The 14,281-nt window shown below is 41.0% G+C and overlaps 1 protein-coding gene across 2 annotated transcripts in view; it reads right to left on the minus strand.

The window, feature by feature from the left end:
* The window catches only part of HCN1 (hyperpolarization activated cyclic nucleotide gated potassium channel 1), a 216,653-nt gene that overhangs the window by 84,850 nt on the left and 117,522 nt on the right, over positions 1-14,281 (minus strand). For both annotated transcript variants that reach the window (XM_048503377.1, XM_048503378.1), the window contains exon 3: positions 4,159-4,320. In XM_048503377.1, the coding sequence (XP_048359334.1) occupies positions 4,159-4,320 (162 nt within the window). The remainder of the gene's footprint in view (positions 1-4,158; positions 4,321-14,281) is intronic.

Genomic DNA, 14,281 nt, shown 5'->3' on the forward strand with positions numbered 1-14,281 from the left:
AACTCTGAATACAAGTAATATCCTCCATGAAAAACATCATCATTATCATCATCAAAACTGCTATCAATTTATGGATATAATGGGGCAAATATAACACTTGTACATTATGTCCATAATTCAGAGAGCCAGCCACATTTCTAAATCCTTTCGCATAGAATACCAAACAGTGAGCTTAGAAAATAATTCATATTTTGGAGGTGGCCACAGAAGGAGAGAAAAAGAACTAACTGTGAACTGAACAATGTTACTGAATGCATGCGTGCAGTGATTTCCTCTCAAATAGCAAACTTTTCTTGCTAAGGAACCTTTTCTGAAAATTAAGTCCCAGTGGTTTTGGAGAGACCTAATTCCATTTGTGTGTGGAGTGGAAGCAATAGATTCCTAGTAGGCACAAGTTCCAAAGAAGATTGTGCTGTGTTTGCTTTTACTGTCTCTTGTTGGACTCTTCACTGCACACAATACAAAATCTGCTTCTTTCACTCTGACTAGCTGATTCAACAGTGCTTTTGTCCCTTTGGTTTGACTCCTGTTCCTTTTCAGCGATTCAGTGGGAAATAAGTACTTTGAATTTCCAGTACATGCAGAGAAGACTCCACAAAGCAGAACATAGACTGCACAGGGATTGTGAAGACACACCAGTCAGCAACTCTGTGACCTACTTTTAATAGAGTAATTACATTTTTGAAGATATGTCACTATTTTGTCAGGAAAGCTGCATGGTGAGGTGACAGCAAACATGCCACTTATAGTGAAGATATTTCAAGATGTCTATAGTCACTTAGCTGCTGGGAGAGTGACAGCATCACAGAATGGGCCCAGAGAACAACAGTCCAACAGAGTAAACAACAGAGCAAGCTTCTGCAGAACGCATGCTTTCTCCTGAGAACAAAACTAAACACCAAATATAAATGGTTACAAATGGGTAAGAAACCCCAGAAGAGCTAAAAAATGGCCTTACCATAGTCCAAGCAAATCAGTACGATGTGGGCATACTATTTATTATTATGGTTGTTTTCACAGCTGCCAGTACTTTAGCTGGTTGTTGATTTTTCATTACAATCGAACCTCACCCAAAGGCCTAGGAAGTTGTAATATATCAGCATAGTATTCATACGGATCCCAGCAGAGCTGCCTTCTGAATTAATTTTGTTGATTTGAAGATGTTTCAAGTGCTGCCCTAGTGTTTTTGGAATGGTGCCCAGGTGCTGATTACCACTTGGACAACCTCAGCTGGTTTGTGCCATAGACGCTGAAGCTTGATTTTCAAATCGTGGTATTTAGTGACCTTCTCATGTCCTTTTCAATGACCCTGCAGTCACTGGGTGCTGCTATGTCAATGATGGCCATTTTCTTGCCCTTGATCACTGTGATGTCCGGTGTATTATGTGCCAACGCTTTGCCTATTTGGATTCGAAGTCCCACAGGATCTTGACCTTCTCATTTTCCATTACTTTCTCTGGACAATGTTCCCACCAGTCTTTAGCTGTTCTTATGTTGTAATTCTTGCATAAATTCCAATGGATCATTTTGGCACACTGAGTTATGCCTCTTTTTGTAAACAGCCTAGGTAATCTTTTTGCAGCAGTTGAGGACATGTTCTATAGTTTTGTCAGCTTCTGTGCACAATCTGCACTTTGCATTTAATATTATTAATATTATTATTAATAATAATGATGACGACAAAAACTTTGAAAGTTACTGATATCAGCAGCAATTAAGTATCTTGGAAGAAACACCTAGGATTCCACTGGGCTTAGCTCCAAAATTTCTTCCAAATGTCTGCCTCACAAATGGAACAGATGAAGAAACACTAGCTTGCCTCTTTCACTGCGAACCGTATTTGGCCCTTCTACTACTAATCTAAACAAGGAAAGAGTGAATCTGTCAACAGCATATACAACACTATAATAGTTATGAAAAGTACTTGGTTTAGAAATTATAGTCTTCGTGATTTATTTTAATGTTATCCAAGAGCGGTCCCATCTCCAGTGCCAGAGCCTCTCCCAGATTTACCCAACAGTCATACGAAACTCATGTGATAACCCATGGGGCCAGCAAAACCTACCATGATAGTGGCAATGAAGAGAAATGCTGCTGCAGCAGCAGCAATGTAAGACTCTTTAAGGTAGGGTTGCCAGCCCTGGATTGGGAAACACCTGAAGATTTTGGGGGTAGAGCATAAAGAGGGTGAGTTTGGGGAGGGGAGAGACTTCAATGGGGTATAATGCCATAGAGTTCACCTCCTAAAGCAGACATTTTCTCCAGATGGACTGATCTCTGTCACCTGGAGATCAGTTGTAACAGTGGGAGATCTACAGCCACCACCTGGAAGTTGGCAACACAACTTTAAGGCTACAATTCAACCATAATCAACAGCTGCCAAACCAGCCATGACAACAGCAGTAAGGAGAGGAATGCTGCAACAACAACAGCAACAAAGTATGTGTTTAAAGCCCCACTTCAATCACTGCCAACAGTTGCAAACGATTTAGTGTCAAAGAGGCTGCAGGTATAGCCTAAAATTCACTGGAGGTCTCAGAAGACTCATAGTTCTTGTAAGACTTCAGGAGAATTGACAGTGCATATTCAGCCTTCCGTACTAGCCACATATGGGGCTTAGAAGTGGGCCAGGCTGGGCTCTCTCTTCAGGTCTCCAGGAGAGACCTAACATAGAGAAGAAGGAACCAGGTGCTACAAACCCTCTCTTTTTCCTTCTCCAGTACTCAGGCTCTGCAAACCCAAACAGGACAAAAGAAGGCATGGTGGATAAGGGAACTGCTGAAGGCTGGGGCATGGATGCCCCTGAATCTCACAAATGTACAGAAGGGAAGAGACAGTTCATAAAGATACAGTTATTCCTTCCACATCACAATTTTCCCAATTGTGGTTTTGACATGTCATGGGTTGGTGTAAGAAATTAAATGGGAAGTTTGAGGGAGTTTTGTGGAAGTTTGAGGGAGTTTTGTGGAAGCCTCAAATGATACACAAAGGCCTGTGGATGACCCAGAAAAGTATAGAAACTCAGATATGTATAAAATATATGTGTAGCATTGTACAATATCAATGTATGTTATCTTTCAATATCATAAATATACATATTTTTTTTAAAAAAAGTTAAAAGAAAAAAATCCAAATTACTGCGGGGGTGGGGGTGCTATGCCCCTAATCCCTGTGATGTGGAAGGGATAACTGAATTTGCTCCTTTGAAGATCATCAGGTCACCGTCAGGTTTGCAGGTTGGAAGCAATTTCACGGAAGCACATTCTGAAGGAGTCAGAGCCGTGTATGGTTCGAGTGTCAAACAAGGATCTGGGAGACCCTGGATCAAATCCCCACTCTGGTATAGAAGTGGCCGTGGGTCAGTCACATTCTCTCAGCCTAAATTACCTCGTAACACAAGTATATTGCTGAAGGCTTTCACAGCCGAAATCAACCAACACCCTGTGAGGTGGGTGGGGCTGAGAGAGCTCCGAAAAGCTGTGACTAGCCCAAGGTCACCCAGTTGGCATGTGTTGGAGTGCACAGGCTAATCTGAATTCCCCAGATAAGCCTCCACAGGTCAGGCGGCAGAGCAGGGAATCAAACCCGGTTCTTCCAGATTAGAATGCACCTGCTCTTAAACGCTATGCCACTGCGGCTCCTGAAGAGAAACACATCTCACTGTGATATGCCTCTGAAGATACCAGCCATAGATGTGAATGAAACATTAGAATCCATTGATTTGTGATTCTGATTAGCCCTAAATTCCTAATAGAAAGGTATTATACCACTGTTAGTTTTACAGCTGAAGTCCAAGTGCACTGTTCCCTGCTATTTCAATACTTGAAACTAGCTTACTGAGCTATGAAATTATGCCTAAGGGACTGCACTTCTTGAAATAAATTGGGGTCTCTTTGTATGTATGCTTCTGAGTACAGATCTTCAAAATCTATAGCTGTGTTTTATTATAAAGTCAGCATGTTAATGACCTTCTGTTTTCTTCTTGTTTGTTTTTACTGTGAGATACAAGACAAGCTTCAAAAGTACTCCACTAACAAACCTTCTTCAGTTTAGAACAACAAAACATATTCCCTTTCCTTTACAGTTAAGAGCTAACCCAGTAACAAACATTTTAGAAGAACGTTTGAAAAAACACAATGAAAAATGAACAATACTTACAACCATACCATTTAGCGACACCCAGCAGTCTTGTGGGAAATCCTGCAGCAATGGGACCAAGAACTGAAGGCAGCCATCCCAGTGGCAAAGTAGCAGCATCATTCCAATTAAGTTGAAGATTCTCACCACAGCACTTGCTAGATCATACGTCATGTGGAAAATCTGTTGGTAGAAATCAGACATTATAAGTATACAAGAATACACAAAAAACATTGTAACTGAATTAATGTTCTTCAAGTCACGTAAGAGTCATGATCACTGATTTCTTGAGTGCTTCAGTTTTCAAACTATGATCAGAAATTCAAATGCTCATAAAGAATTATTCTAGAAGATGGTTAGTAATGATTGGAAGCTTTCCACAACGAAAGACTGTTGGTCAGATTCCAAGCTGTGCTCTTAGCTTATATGGATAGATCACAAAGGTCGTTTCCCCACTTACCTTTTGTTGCGCTCTACTCGCGGCAAGTAACGCGGGGTCCCGCTGCACTCCCCACTGTGCCAGTGGTGACAGCACAGCAATCCCGAAACTGCTGCTCTCCTTCCCCCTCAGCGTGTGGTATTTCTGTTCCTGGATGGAACAGCACCTTTTTGAACACCCTGCGCTCTGCGCGGGGGAGGGGGGAAGCCCGGGGGTGTGACTGCCGGTTTCAAGACAGAAGCTTCGGAGGCTGCCCCCAAATGCTCCCTTCCCTCCCTCTGCCCTTGCGCCCTGCTGCAAAAACGGGGACAGAAAAGGTTTTTTTAAAAAGAAGGCAGGAGGCGCGTTCCTGCAGTGGGGAGTAAGACTTCACGCTCAAAAGCGGCGATTCAAAGGAGAGCGGTTTGCCTCAGCGTTTTTTTTAAAGTGGAGAATCGGCCAAAGTCTGCCTTCCAGAACTTTCTATTACACTCAAGGGTCATTGTCCTTATTACATATATCTAGAGGTGGGATCCAACCAGTTCTTATTTTTCTGAGTGCCGAGAAGGGGTTTCTAAAGCAACCTCCCTGCCCAATAGGGACTGGAGGTGCGTGTGTGCGATGGCACCACTGTTTGAATCCCACCACCATCGGAACCTGTTATTAAAATTTTTGGATCCCACCACTGCATATATAATTATTGAAGGGCTTCCATGAATGTGGGGCATCTGAAAGCCCTTCTAGAACATGGTGAAATGGATGCTTCTAATAGCCCAGTTGGATGTGTAAATATAAAATAAGACGCCAATAACACTGAAGAGAAATGAGAATGAAATTTCAGTAGTTTTTTTTCCCCTCCCACATTCTCTTCAAGTGGAATGCACTGTCATGTTATTGCCTTGCTATCTTTAATACGGATCAACCCCCGCTTGTATGGGTGCCCTGTGGTTTGCAAGAATGTGCTGAGTCAGCTGTGCACCTCCAAAAAATACAGACTGGTCCTAAACATGATTCTATATAGAGATGTAGAATGTTTTGACTGTCTACAATGTTTCGACAGTTGACTGTCAAATGTTCTGACAGTGTTCAGGCCAAAAGTTTAGGTTTCATACTTGATCCACATCTGGGCATGAAATTGTGGTCACCCTTTTCCCCAACCATATTAATGAAATTTACTAGCAAGCATTGCTGCTAAAACTGATATCTGTTTTTGCATCGTCAGTACCTATAAATGAGGTATACAGTCAAAAAAGCTGTCAGTGAAACAGATCATAACAAGAAACTTCTCCCCTTCTCTCCAAGTCCTGGCTGAACTAAAGTGTCTTCCAATGTATGCACAAAAAAATGTATGCACAAAAAAAGAAATAACCACCATACTTGTATATCACCAGTAGTGCAATACTTGAAGTGATGAAAATCAAGACAAATCACCTACATATGAAATTCTGTAACTGATTGTTCTAATAAAAAAAGCAAAAACAGTCTCTGCTGTAATCAAATGTAATTATAGTCGAACTATAGAGATCGCCAAATATTACTTGGTTACTTTATTTCATGAATTAAACATTAATCTTACTGTGTTAAAGTTATAAAGAGGTAGCTACATAATGTTTAAATATTCTTAGTGTGATTATGATTACGTATAGATTCTCTTGAAATTAAAATGTTTAATAATTAGTGGAGAGGCAGTTTCCAAGAGCAAACTAAAAGTATACAAGTGCTTCCTACACTGGTCAAAGTGCTCAACCCCACAATAGTCTGGTCAAATGGAATACTAAAGGCCTCAATCTGCTCAGAATCTGGACACAGATCCTCAGATTTGAAACTGAGCTAGAAATTGTCGGGGGGAGGAGTGGGGGGGGGGATGGATGATCTGGAAAGGGAATGGCCCAAGAGAAAGCCTGTTTAAATCTGGTTCCTGTCTCCCAGTATGATTATAAATAGCTTCTTCTGTTCTGCTATTAAACAGGTTAGAACAGTAGTCCCCAATGTGGATCTCATGGGCACCATGGTGTCTTCTGACACCTTTCCTGGTACCCCAAGCGTTTTTACAAGGTGGATGGGGCCAGGTGGGCTCCGGCTCAGCATGTCTTCTGATTAGCCATTGGCCAAACAGCTGTGCAAATTAAAACATTATCTCAGACACAGCTGTCACCACAGTCATTGTTTTAAGAGTGCCAGTTAAGAGTGGTGGATTCTTATCTGGTGAACTAGCTTTGTTTTCCTGTACCTCTACATGAAGTCTGCTGGATGACCATGGGCTAGTCATAATAGTTCTCTCAGAACTCTCTCAGCCTCCCTTACCTCACAAGGTGTCTGCTATGGGGAGGGAAAGAAAGGCAACTGTAAGCCACTTTGAACCTCCTTAAAAAGTAGAGGAAGCAGGGTATAAAAACCAATTATTTTTCTTCTTGCCCAGTGTGTTGGGAATTAAAATCATTCCTCTTGTCCCCTGCATATGGGCTTCCTCTGTGTGGGTGGCTCTGCACCCTGCGGCAGCCATTTTGTAGATGACTGCATCTTCCACAGCAACCATTTTGTGGTTACAGCTACCATCCTGTAGAAGAATCCTAAGGGTTAAAAAAATCTGGGAACCCTGGTTAGAGAAAAAAAAAATCATTACCTGTTTTATTCATCCCTTGTTCCCTTCCCGGATTTAAATGAGGGAAAAAGACCAAACTCCATCTGAGGAAGGAGTACGGAGGGGAAAGCCACAGCAGTTCAGAGGTGTATCCTGGGCTCCTCAGAATTATATATATTATTACCATAATATTTTGCATATGGGAACATGAGAAAAATATTTTACCAAGGCTGCTAAGTCTGTAATGGAATCGGAACTTGAAATGAGATTCAAATCCTGATGCTTATCTAACATTGAACAAACACAGGAATATGAGTCAATTTTAAAAAAAGAAAAGGAAAAGAAGCTGCAAGATTGAGTCACAATATTTTCTGTTAGGTGAGCTGTGAATCAACTTAGAGAGCAAAGAATGGTTTCCTTTCTAAAAAGCAAGTACTGCTTAGGTTATTTAAAAGTATTTATAAAAATGTCACACTCCAATTTTAAAACCACTTATTCAAATGTTTTACAATATTGGTTCAGACAGAGACACAAGTGACAAACTGCCAATGTTAAAACTGTAGAGTCTGTTAAAAATGATACCAATTGATAGCCTATACAGAATTTTTTTTAAAAATCCATGTTGGGACAAATGTCAAAATATTTATTTTTCAAGAGGAAAAAACTGTTTTTACCTTGCCAGAAATGTTATATGCCAGTTCAGTGTGGTTAGCTCACAGCCTAGTAGCTAAGAATTACAACATGGATCATATGGTGCTGTCAGTTATAGGCTGTTTGAACATCCCAGTCCATTCCAATCCAAGCTGTAGCAAACCACAGAGAGCCAGAGCAAACAAGGAGTTCTATGCCATAAACTTCTTACCTAGCCAAACACAGGTATATTTTTGTGACCATAACTCCACAAGCCTAACAGCAATATCACTGAACATTATCCAAGACAAACAGGTCTCAGGGTTTGCTCTTAAGCATCAGGATTGCAAGTTTCTTCTCAGAGTCTCCAGGGCCCCTTCTGCACATGCAAAATAATGCGTTTTCAAACCACTTTCACAACTGTTTGCAAGTGGATTTTGCTATTCCGCACAGCTTCAAAGAGCACTGAAAGCAGTTTGAAAGTGCATTATTCCACATGTGCGGAATGAGCCCAAGAGAAGAAGAAAATATCACAGTGAGGGGCCAGAAACAGAACAGGATGGCCCAGGCTAGCCTGATCTGGTCAGATCTCTAGGTCCCTTCCGCACATGCAGAATAATGCACATTCAATCCACTTTCACTATGGTTTGAAAGTGGATTTTGCTATTCCACACAGTAAAATCCAGCTCCAAAGTGCATTGAAAGTGGATTGAAAGTGCATTATTCTGAGTGTGCGGAAGGGGCCAAAAGCTAAGCAGAGTCAATCCTGGTTAGTATTTGGATGGAAATAACTAAGGAATAGCAGGGTTGCCATGCAGAAGAAAGCAATAGCAAACCACCTCTGTAAATCTCTTGCCTTGAAAACCTGACGAGGTCACCATAAATCAACTGCAATTTATTGAAACTTTACAAACACACACACACACACATTAGTGTCCATTTGCTCCTCCCTCCAATCACCATGTGGATACAGTCCAGTTCTTCTACAGTACCATTTCCACACACAATGGACACTGATGTTCCACCATCCTCTGATCAACCATACTGTCCTTCATACTTCCCAAGTTTTCCACTCTGTATTTCAGAGCTACTTACATCAAACACAAGGGCATATTCAAGAGACATTCATGTTATTCATGTTATTTATCAATTAAATAATGTCTTACAAATTATCACTTAAACAAATAATGTCTTACAAATGACATACATATTGAGCACAGTATAAAATATAAAGGAACAGACAAATATATACTTAAGAAAATATTAAATACACATCATAGGAGAGCAGAAATTATCCCATTCTGTCATCGCACTGACCTTATAGTTTTCTCCCAATTGTATCCTTTTTATCCTTAAATAAATTTTTGAAACTGGAGCATGCACAGTTTACTGCACTTTTCATGTCCTTCAGAAGACGTGCATCTCTTTTAGCCATTCCCAATGTACAATTGTATATTGCTAAAACACCAGCAAGACTAATCTTGCATACATGATTGCATCTACAGTCCCTTTCATATCTGCTCTTTAAACCCACTTTAACTTCTGAAGGCAGATACTTTTTTTAAAAAAATCACACATCTAAAGGGCAAAGTGTTACTCATTCTGCCCCTTTCCCTGGAATCAAAACATATTTGGAAAACATGGTTTAAAGCTCCATTAACTACACGAGGACAGTATATTTATCCTTGGAAGTGAAATCTTTATACTGGAGCGATGAGGGAAGACACCAATGTAGTGAATTGTGGGAACAGATCAGAATGTGTATAAAATTGTATTAATCAAGAAACATGAAAGTTATAGAACCAAAGAAGCTAAGAATCAAAATGGAGCTTCTGTGTAAGTGACCAGCAGAAACCTGCATGTTTTAGCAACAGGTCAAAGGAATATTGCCAGGTTTCTCAGTGAATATGCAGGCCAGCAAGATAACATCTTGGCATAGAGGGCCTAAGTGACAGAAGACAAGATGCAATTATATTACCTTGTTTTCTTGGTTAGGTTTTTGGGTTAGAACTAGCTAAACCAATGTGATTAGTTAAATGGGAACAAGTGGTTTTTCTATATAGTTAAATGAACAGAGAAATGATTCATATTTACATGTATTTGTATTTCACTATAATTCTATTGTCTTAGAATCATTGTATAATTGTTAGAATCATGTTTTAACATTTCATGCTGGGGAATTGAAGAGCAGTTTTATGACCCAGACGAATGTCAGAATGCTGCATAGCTTAAGCCCGCATTGCCTAAGGCATCTCTCTCTCTGAGAGCCAAACTCAGAGAACTTGAGGTTTTCTTGAGAGACAGTGAGCTAAGCTTTTATTACTATCCTTTGTATATGCATAGAGGCCATAAACTAACCCAGCATGTATGGCGTTTGAATTACAAGAAGGAATGTGGCACATTAGGAAATATAAGAGCTGTCTTCATGTGACCAGTTCTGACCAATTAGATTTTTTAAGATTATATGAATCATAATGTCACGTAGAAGTAAAAGAGGGATGGACTGTGTGACGTTTTTTGCATCTACAAAAATTCAGGTCTTCCTCTACTGGCCGTGCCTCCTCACTTGAGAGCACCAAAGGCCGCCTCCGCTTCGGGAGAAGGTCACCTCCTGTAACATTCCTAGAGAGATTCCGTGCCTCAGCCGAGAGGAGCCACCCAGGAGAAGGCAATCTCCTGTAACATTCTGAAAAACTTTTATTGCTATGTATTAGGCGTGCCCCTCCTTAGAAGGAGAGGTCACCTTCTGCTGGTAACTTATCTGTATTCTGTAGCGTTCCCGTGAATTCTGGTTCTATCACTTTCTAGAGGGCACTTTAGAGATGTTCTACATTCCTAGTAACTTGCTATATTCTGCTAAGTAAACTGTCTGTTTGTTTTTCCTAATATCAGATGCCTTGCTTTTATTTCTTAGTTTTTCTTAAAACTAATCTTGCTGTGTAGGACCAGAGAAGCGGCTCTGGCCCCACAGAATGAAATAAAAGACTTGGTCGATAACAGTGCATTTCCCCACATGGGTAAATCCACTGAATATGGAATCAAGATTAGACTCCTAGGGTGGGAGGGTTGACTCTGGGCTTTCACCTGAAAGAACATGAATGGATGACAGCCATGTCTTTGAAGATATACAAGAGAGATAGGTTAGCCCTGTCTAACTGGTACTGAGGAAGGGGACCTAGGTGTTTACAAGCAAATGAACGATCTGCAGCAGATTTATCTAGATTGCTAAATTATTTGTTGCCAAATGAAGGTAAAAGGCTAACCGGAGATTACAGCACTTTCAAACTGAACATTTTCCATGCATCAAATCAAACTTTGACCTGCTCACTTTCAACTTCAGTAATCAGGAAATAACTAAGAACATCATTATTGATATACTAATTGGGGTTATGCCCAGGAAGGGAGGAGCTGATTTTAGATGGCTCCCTCACTGCAGTTCACCCCATTGCTTAAGTGGCTAGGATGGCTGACTCATCATGAAAAGGGTAGCGTAAATCGATTCAGGCCAATAGGGGACTCCTGGGGGCGGGGAGGCTTTTTGAGATTTTAATCCTCTCCAGGCTGCCAGGAAGCCTCTTTGGGGGTGGCGACCCAGTGTGGCCATGGCGCTGTGGCACCATGGCTGGACAATTGATCCCAGGTTGTATTTCAGAACTCTCTGACAATGTGCTGTGAAGATAAATTTTTTTCTTTGCTTCATAGCTCACTTTTCTCACTAAGGCCCTTTCTGCACAGCGGTGGAAACGAGCCTCCAATGGCATAATTTATGCCGATGGAGGCTCTGGGACCGTTCGCACGCTAGCATGCGAGTGGCCCCCACCCCCCCAGCTGGAGAGGCAGCTCCACACGGAGCCGCCTCTCAGTCAGCCCCCTCCACTCACCGTCATGTCCAGCGTTGCCCTGAAGGGCTGCAGGGACCCACCCACGCTGCCCTCCAACCTCCAGGGGTCGGAGGGCAGCATGGGCGGGTCCCTGAAGCCCTCCAGGGCGATGCTGGACATGACGGTGAGTGGAGGCGATGGGTGAAGCAGCGTCTTCCCAGCGGTGCAATTCGCACCGCGCCGCTGGGAAGATGCTCCTTTGCAAAAACCTCACTTGTTTTGCGAGTTTAAAAGCGGTGGCAGCAGCACCTCCTGTGTGAACAGCCGCCCAGGGACAGTGTTTTTGCCATCCCTGGGCTGCGTATATCGCCCGTGTAGAAAGGGCCGATTGAAGGCCGATTATATGGGTTAGATCAATGCAGTCAAATCGCATGAGGTATCCACTAAACAATAAAGTGGGACTAGGATAACAAAAATTAGGAACACTGCAAAGAAGTATTGGACACGTGTCAAGCAGCACAGAAAATGGAATTAACTACATAAATGAGTTTCCAATTGCCAGTGACTGTCGGAGGGAGGGCATGAAGCAGCCAGATTTCATGCTCGGATCTACTGTTCCTTCCAGCCACCTGGTGTCATACATGGACCAATTGAAGTACAGCCCGAAACTTGTATATCCAGAAGTAAATACCACTGAGATATGTGGGGTTTATTTTAATGCTAAATGTGTTCAGGATGATTTTGGTGGACTCACAGCACAACCACATGCAGAGCCATGTAAACCCATTGGTTTCAGCAGATATAGACTAATTGCACAGGTTTGTACTGCTAGATTGTATTTCTGTTCAGGATTGCGCTGTAAATGCTGTTTGTTAGTTGTGTATGAACTATGAACAACAAAGTTACTGCCAATAAAATCCTCTCACTGGGAGCAGCTTCTACTCAAGAGAATTCTTTTTTTAAAAAAATCTATACTTTAATCTCCTATTAATTAATTTGGCGACAGTGTTTAGCATTGTTTGTGTGTTTGTTTGCTTGTTTAAGTAAATGTGTGTTCCTAAGCAGAATTACACTCTTCACAGCACATTGTTTTCAACAGACTTAGCAGAATGCAACTCTGCTTAGGACTGCATTGTAAGACATTAATTATTACTTCCTAAGGCAAAAAGTGAAGTTGCTTAATGATCTTTGAAAATGAGGCAGAATCCAACCCCCTACATTCATGTTTAGCGCACTGGCTTGCTTTTTATAGGTACTTGTCACCTGCAGGCCTGATTTTGCATTAAATAGGACTGGTGGTTGGTGAATGTCTCCTAAAAAGCAAACTACCTATTTTTAAACACATAAAAATGGACTGTGGCGCTTCTACTTTGAATAGTTTGGGATCTGAATGTTGTCTTGACAATTTCCTTTCATTAAAAAAGATCTGCCTTTCTTCCTTCTTAATACTAAAGTTAAGTAGTTTATTTGCATGCATTGTAGGTGTATTTTTTTTCAAACCTGGTGCAGTTCTATATTTTCCTCTTTCTACCAGCTCTCATTCAGAATGGTTTTGATGATCATACATTTTTACCAGATTGCATTATGAACAAAAACTGTCTAAATGCAACTATTAGGAAGTCAGGCCCAGTAATTTCAATGCAACTTATTTCCATGTAATTATGCATAGGATTGCAGTGATAAGAGAGAGATTACACAAATGGAAATCTTAAGGGCAAGAGACATTATGACACAACTGAGAGAGATGACTGGATATATTTACAGACAAATTTGGATTAGGTCCTACTGTTATAAATTGGATAAAGCTAATGTCCGATAACTCAAAAGTTAGGAACATGATTAATGCAAACGTTCCAGAAGAATATGAATTAGGAAGAAGCAGACAAAGCATCCATTGTGGTTCCTTCTGTTTGACTTTACGAAAGAACCCTTGGCATTATACAGATGAACAGATCAAAATATAAAGGATTGAAGGGAGCTAAATAATCATTTTATGCAGGTGATATAATCATTAATTGTCAAGATATCTTTGGGTCTTTAAGTAAATTGCTTCAAGTAATGACTGAAATCGGCAGAACATCGATATATAAAATTAATATTAATCAAACAGAACTTCCGGAAGGCAAGTGGAGGGGAAAGCTGAAAGGACGAATGGACACGACAATGTAAAGTATTAGGAGGTAGAAAGTTAAGTACTTTGGAATATGTTAAAGGGAACTTAAGCAACCAGTTTCTTTTAATATTTAAGTATGAGACAGACAGGTCTTGAATGGGCAAGATTTTGGCAATTAAATGTAGTGGGTAAATGCAGTTGACTCTAATCTGGTGAACTGGTTTGGATTCCTCCCTCCTTCATATGAAGCCAGATGGGTGTCCTTTGGCTAGTCACAGTTCTCTCAGAACTCTCAACACATGAAGACCCAGGCAATGGCAAACTACCTCTAAAGGTCTCTTGTCTTGAAAACTCTACAGGATTGCCATAAGTCAACTGTGACTTGACAGCACTTTGCAAGCACACACATACCAGGTAACTATATATTTGATTAATTGTTCACCATTATTGGTTTGCCAATCAGTGTTATAACAAAGGCAAAAAAGATGCCAGTCACAGATGCAGGTGAAACGTCAGGAGAAAATGCTGCTAGAACACGGCCATACAGCCCAGAAACCACACAGCACCCAAATGGCAAAAAA

This window comes from Sphaerodactylus townsendi, linkage group LG07 (genome assembly GCF_021028975.2).
Source record: "Sphaerodactylus townsendi isolate TG3544 linkage group LG07, MPM_Stown_v2.3, whole genome shotgun sequence".
Classification (NCBI taxonomy): domain Eukaryota; kingdom Metazoa; phylum Chordata; class Lepidosauria; order Squamata; family Sphaerodactylidae; genus Sphaerodactylus; species Sphaerodactylus townsendi.